The sequence below is a fragment of the Salvelinus sp. IW2-2015 genome, unplaced genomic scaffold, assembly GCF_002910315.2.
Source record: "Salvelinus sp. IW2-2015 unplaced genomic scaffold, ASM291031v2 Un_scaffold2887, whole genome shotgun sequence".
Classification (NCBI taxonomy): domain Eukaryota; kingdom Metazoa; phylum Chordata; class Actinopteri; order Salmoniformes; family Salmonidae; genus Salvelinus; species Salvelinus sp. IW2-2015.
Window position 1 is genome coordinate 1 of NW_019944186.1, and position 6,509 is coordinate 6,509.

Genomic DNA, 6,509 nt, shown 5'->3' on the forward strand with positions numbered 1-6,509 from the left:
GCCCAAACTGGATGCAGTTTATCACAGTGCCATTCTTTTGTTTACTAAAGCACCTTATACGACCCACCACTGCAACCTGTATCCCTAGTCGGCTGGCCCTCGCTACATGTTCGTCGTCAGACCCCACTGGCTTCCAGTCATCTACAAGGCTTTTAATTGCTATGTAAAGTGCCGCCTTATCTCAGTTCACTGGGTCACGAAGCTACACCCACCCGCAGCACGCGCTCCAGCAGGTGTATCTCACTGCATCATCCCTAAAGCTTAAACCTCATTTGGACGCCTTTCGCTTCCAGATTCTCTGCTGCCTGCGACTGGAACGAATTGCAAAAATCTCTGAATGAACTTTTATTCCCCTCAACAACTCTTAAAAATCTGCTATTCCGAGCAGCTAACCGATCGCTGCAGCTGTTACATAGATCCATCTGTAAACTACCCACCCAATTTACCTACCTCACCCCCCATACTGCTTTTATTTCCATTTACTTTTTGCTCTTTTGCCACACCAGTATCTTCTTCTTGCACATGATTCCATCTGATGATTATCACTCCAGTGTTAATCTGCTAAATTGTAATTATTCGATTTATTGCCTACCTCATGGCTTTTGCACACCAATTGTATATAGATTTCTCTTTCTTTCTTACCATGTTATTGACTTGTTTTATTTGTTACTCCATGTGTAACTTCTGCGTTGTCTGTTCACACGGCTATGCTTTATCTTGGCCAGTCCAGTTGCAAATGAGAACTTTTCTCAACTAGCCTACCTGGTTAAATAAAGGTGAAAAAAAAAAAAAAAAGCGACAAATAAAAATCGAACTTGATAATCCACATTACAAAAGATTCACCAGACTGACGATAAATTGTGCAGTGCACTCCCATACTAGGGTCAGGGCACTCCCATACTAGTCAGGGCACTCCCATATAGGTCAGGACACCAGCCATACTAGTCAGGGCACTTCCCATACTAGGTCAGGGCACTCCCATTACTAGTCAGGGCACTCCCATACTAGTCAGGGTACTCCCATATTTGTCAGACAGCAGCCATACGCTAGGCAGGACACAGCCCATACTAGGTCAAGGACACTCCGCATACTAGGTCAGGACACTCCCATAACTAGTCAGGACACAGCCATATTAGGTCAAACACATCCATTACTAGGTCAGGACACTCCCATACTAGGTCCAGGACCACTCCCATACGAGGTCAGGCACTCCCATACTAAGGTCAGGACCACTCCCATTTACTACGTCAGACACTCCCATTACTAGTCAGACACTCCCATACTAGGTCAGGACACTTCCCATACTAGGTCAGGAACACTCCCGATACTAGGTCAGGACAACTCCCATACTAGGTCAGACACATTCCAGACTAGGTCCAGACACTCCACATACTAGTCAGGACACTCCCATACGAGGTCAGGACACTCCCATTACTAGTCAGGACACTCCCAGACTAGGTCAGACACGCCATACTAGGTCAGGACACAAGCCATACTAGGTCAGGACACACCATACTAAGGTCAGGACACAGCGCATACTAGGTCAGGACACAAGCCATTACTAGGTCAGGACACAGCCATACTTAGGTCAGAACACAGCCATTACTAGGTCAGGACACAGCCATACTAGGTCAGGACACAGCCAACTAGGTCAGGACACAGCCATACTAGTCAGGAACACAAGCCAATTACTAGGTCAGACACATCCATTACTAGTCAGGACACAGCCATACTAGGTCAGGACACAGCCATACTAGGTTCAGACACAGCCATACTAGTCAGGACACGAGCCCATATTAGGCCAGGACACAGCCCATACTAGGGCCAGGACACAGCCATACTAGTCAGACACAGCCATATTATGTCAGACACAGCCATATTAGGTCAGGACACAGCCATATTAGGTCAGGACACAGCCATATTAGGTCAGGACACAGCCATATTAGGTCAGGACACAGCCATAAGCCTCAACAACACTACGTATTATTGTTGGTCTGAAACATCTTTTCCAGAATGTAGAGATGAATAGCCCATCATGTTAAATGGAGGATCAACGCCACGGGGATCATAGCATTACTACCGCTACCAACTACAGTCTATTAAACACCAGGGGAGCTAGTTGGAACCATAAACACACACAGCCTAACCAGAGAAGCAAACCAACAACCTGTTGAATGAAGAGCTCAGACCTTCCACGCTTCACAAAGGCTTTACTGTCCAAAACACATTGGTTGGTTGTCAATCATAAATAGACCTAAACTTCAAAAACCCTCCGTCCCACTAAACCCTCCGTCAAACTAAACCCTCCGTCCCACTACACCCTCCGTCCCACTACACCCTCCGTCCCACTACACCCTCCGTCCCACTACACCCTCCGTCCCACTACACCCTCCGTCCCACTATGGGAGGGATTTAGGTGTGGTACGGGGAGTTGTTGTAGTTGGAGCGGGAGGGTGGGTGAGTGGGAGCGGGGAGGGGTGTAGTGGGAGCGGAGGAGGGGGTGTAGTGGACGGTGAGGTGTTGTAGGGGGACGGAGGTCGGAGTGTGAGTGCGGACGAGAGGGTTGTGAGTTTGACGAGAGTGGGGTGTGTAGGGGGTGGACGGCCTTGAGGGTTTTTGAGAGTTTTAAGTGCGAATAGGTTATGAAGTGTATCAAGCGCAAACCAAATGTGTGTGGTTAGGGGAGGTCTGGAGTAAAGCCTTTGCTGAAGCGTGGAGGATCTGCAGCGTCTAATACAGGGATTCAACAGAGGGGGTGTTGGTTGCGTTAACTCTGGGTTAGGCTGTGAGTGGGGGTGGGGTTTGTTTTATGGTGTGCCAGACTTGAGCGTCCGCCTGGGGTGGGTTTAATAGACTGTAGTTGTAGCGGGGATGGAGTGAATGGCTATGATCCCCGTGCGTGTGAATCCGTTCGATTTGAAGCATGGAGGCATTCATTCTACATTCTGGGAAGTAAGTGTTGTGCAGAGGGAGACGCAACATTAGATAACTGTAGTGTTGTTGAGGGCTGGGGTATGGCTGTTGTTCCGCTGACCTAATATGCTGGGGTTGTCCGTACCTAATATGGCTAGGTGGTCCGATGACCTAGAGTGATGGCTGTGTGTGTCCGTGATTCCATAATATGGGCTGTGTTTCTCTGACCTAGTATGCGGCAGGTGGAGGTGTCGTTGCTGAGCAGCGTAGAGTTATGGGGCTGTGGTGTCCGTGATCGCTAGATATGGGCTGGGATGGGGTCTTGGTGTGTCGACTGGAACGCGTAGATATGGGCTGTGTCCTGTGACTAAGTGAGTGGCTGAGGTCACGTGAACCGGAGTAGTAGGCTGGAGTGGTCCTTGCTGACGCTAGAGGAGTTGGGGGATGGGTGGAGCTGTCCTGAGTCGTGTATTGATGAGGGGAAGAGGAGAGGGGGGGTGTCGGTTTGCTGATCTAGTATGAGGGTGTGTCAGAGGGCGGTGGGATCTAGTAGTGGTAGGGTGGGAGTGTATGCGACTATACCGGTAGTTGGGGGTATGCGGCTACTTGAGTTATGGGAGTAAGGAGAGTTGTGATGTGTCAGGGTGGAAGGCCTAGTAACTGGGGGGGGGGTGGAGTAGTGTCTTGAAGGGCCTAATAATGGGAGAGGTGTTGCGAGGGCTGCTGACCTAAAGTTGATGGGGTTGATGCGGGGCTGACTCTAGAGTAGTTAGGTATGGCTGTGTGCCGAGCGCGTGAGTGATGGGCGTGTCCTGAGCCTGAGGGTGATGGGCGGTGTGTCTGACGCTAGTATGGCCTGTGTCCTGACGCTAGTATGCTGTGTCCTGACCTAATAGGCTCGTGTCCTGACTGGCGCTAGATCAGATGGGCTTGGTGTCCAGTTGGAACGCTAGAGTGAGTGGCGTTGTCCTGGACCTAATTATGGCTGGTAGTAGGAGAGGGGGTGTTTGGTGGCCTGAGGCACTGATGTTATGCAGTTTAGGGTTGGTGATGGGGGGTGTTGTTTACCTGACGACGTGGGAATGATGGCTGTGTCTGGTGTCTCTGACCTTATTAGTAGTTGGCTTGTTGTTCTTGGTGTGGTTGGTTGTTGTTGTTTCGCTTTTGGGAGGGTGTACCTAGGTTGGAATTCCTGGAATTAATGGCTTGTCGTCCTGTGTTTCAAGTGGGGGGTTTCCTTTTTTTTTTTCGTGTATGGCGTTGGTGTCTTTTTTCCTGACTGCGTTATATGTGCCCTGTGTCACTGATATGTACTCTTGATGAGTGCGTGGGTTTTTGTCCTGAGCCATAGGGATGTTTTATGGCTGTGTCTCGTTGGTGTTCTACTGTGTGGGGCCTTTATACCTTTATGCTGAGTTTGTTTGTGTTTGTGCCTGACCTAATGTCAATGGCCTGTGTTGTTCCGATCTCTGGTATGGCGTGGTTTCTTTACATGGTGCTTGTTTGCTGACCTTAGGTTTTTTACTATGGCGTTGTTGACCTTGACGTGGAGGTAGATGGCGGGTGGTTTCTTTAAGTTCGCTGGTATGTTCCTGTTAGTTATGGCTGCTGCATGTCTGACCCTTAGTATGGCGGTCCTTGATCCTAGTATGGCTAAGGTTGTCCTTGATGGTTGTTGTTGGGCCTAGGTATTGTGAGTGTTAGCCTGAGCCTATTTTTATGGTAGTGTCCTGACCTAAGATATTGTGCGCTTGTGTCTCCTTGGGCCGTAGTATGGCTGTGGTCGGGCTGATCTTATGTTTCTTATCGGCTGTGTCCTAAGGAGTCTTAGTGATGGGGCTCATGTGTTCCTGACTGTCTATGTGGGATGCTGTGTCGGGCTAGCGCGTTTTTCGTTATGTGGCTGTGTCCTTCAATGACCTGATGTGTTGTTTATAATTTGGCATGGCTGTTCGGGGGGGTTCGTTGATCACTAGTATGGGAGTGTACCCTGAGCGCTGAGGTGTAGTGGTTAGTGTTCCCTGATCGCTTAGTATGGGAAGTTTGTCTCTGAGGCAGTGAGTAGTGAGGTGTTTCTTTCTTTGACCTAAGTTGTTGATGGGATGTCCTGTATTACCTAAATTTTATGGGTATGTTGTACCTGGGGACCTAAGTATGCTGAGTTTTTTTTTGTCCTAGACACTAGGTATGGTCGGTTGTTGTTGTTCCACTTGATACCTCACTGATAGCGCTGGCCCATGTGTGCCTGAGTGCCTATGTTTCTTATGGACTGTTTGTGTTGTTGCCTGATATAATCGCTGGTTAATTGATGGGCGTGTGTCTTTCCTCGACCTCAGATGTTTGTTATGCTTGTTGTCTCTGGTACCTTATGGCTTGTTGTCGCTGAGAGTTTCCTAATATGGCTGTGATTCCTGGATTGACTCTTTGTATTATTATTGGCATGAATGTTCAACTGACCTAATTGTAATTGTGCGTGTTCCTGGGTTCCTAGTTCTATGGCGTGTGTTTTGGGCTTCTGGACTGCTTGGGGGGTTATACTACTGGCATAGGGTTGTTGTTTTGTCTCTGACCTGCTTGAGTGAGTGGGCTGAGGTTGTCCTGGTGTAACGTAGGTTGTTGTATCGGACTGTGTTGTCTGCGTTGTCCTTAGAATATGGCTGTGGTTTTGGTTTAGCGCTGGAGGGCGCTTTTAGTAGGTCTTTGTGTGTCTCTGATGATGTGTTAGTGGCTTGGTTGTTGTCCTTTATGCCTAGTATTGGCGTGTTGGTCTGGCTTTTGATCTTGAGGTATGCTGTGTCTGTTCGTGTGACTAGTATGTTGGTTGTTGTGTGGTTGTGTTTAGTGTTGCGTGTTTTTCTCCTTGATTGCGCTGTTGGTATGGCTTGTTGTTCGGCGTGACATATATGGCTCTGTGTCCTTTACCTGAGTTAAGTGGGCATGGGGGTTCTCGTGGACTTCGTGAGTTTATGGCTGTGTCCTGACCTAGTATGCGACTGTTGTTTGTGCTCGTGTACCTGTAATAGTGTGGTCTGTTCTTGAGCGCTGTTTTTAAGTGGTTATGGCTGGTTGTGGCTCTTGTGTATGCGCGTGTTTGTTAGTATATGAGCTGGTGTCCTTTATCTTATCATGGCTGTGTCTCCTGACGCTGTGTTATGTGTTTAGTGTCTTGTTGTGTGTCTGTGCGGTGACTAGTATGGGAGTGTCCTGACTAGTATGGGATGTGTCTGACTAGTATGGGAGTGTCTGAACCTAGTATGGGAGGTGTCCTGACCTAGTATGGATGGTTGTTGTCTGGTGGAATGCGCTGTAGTGGGTATGGGAGTGGTCCTGACTTCGGTAGTTGTATGTGGGGAGTGTTTCTGTGTCTGACCTTTAGTTGTATTGGGTTTGTTGCTCTTACTCGTTATGTGTGGTTGTGTATGGTGTAGGGGTGTCGGGGTCTTTCTGACTCTTCTTATGGTGGGTATGGGTTCAGGTGTTGTGTCTTGCTGAGATGGTTGTGTTATGTTATGCGGAGATGGTTCGAGCTGAGTGGCCTAGTAGTGGGAGTGTCCTGACCTAGTATGGGAGTATGGGCTTCCTGTTCGTATCATCTC

General features: G+C 48.6%; 1 protein-coding gene across 1 annotated transcript in view; it reads right to left on the reverse strand.

Moving 5' to 3' along the window:
• Nucleotides 1–2,412: 2,412 nt before the first annotated feature.
• Nucleotides 2,413–6,509, reverse strand: part of LOC112074943 (signal-induced proliferation-associated 1-like protein 1) — a 76,470-nt gene continuing 72,373 nt past the window's right edge. The window contains exon 11 of the mRNA XM_024142018.2: nucleotides 2,413–2,605. Coding sequence (XP_023997786.1) covers nucleotides 2,413–2,605 — 193 coding nt within the window. The remainder of the gene's footprint in view (nucleotides 2,606–6,509) is intronic.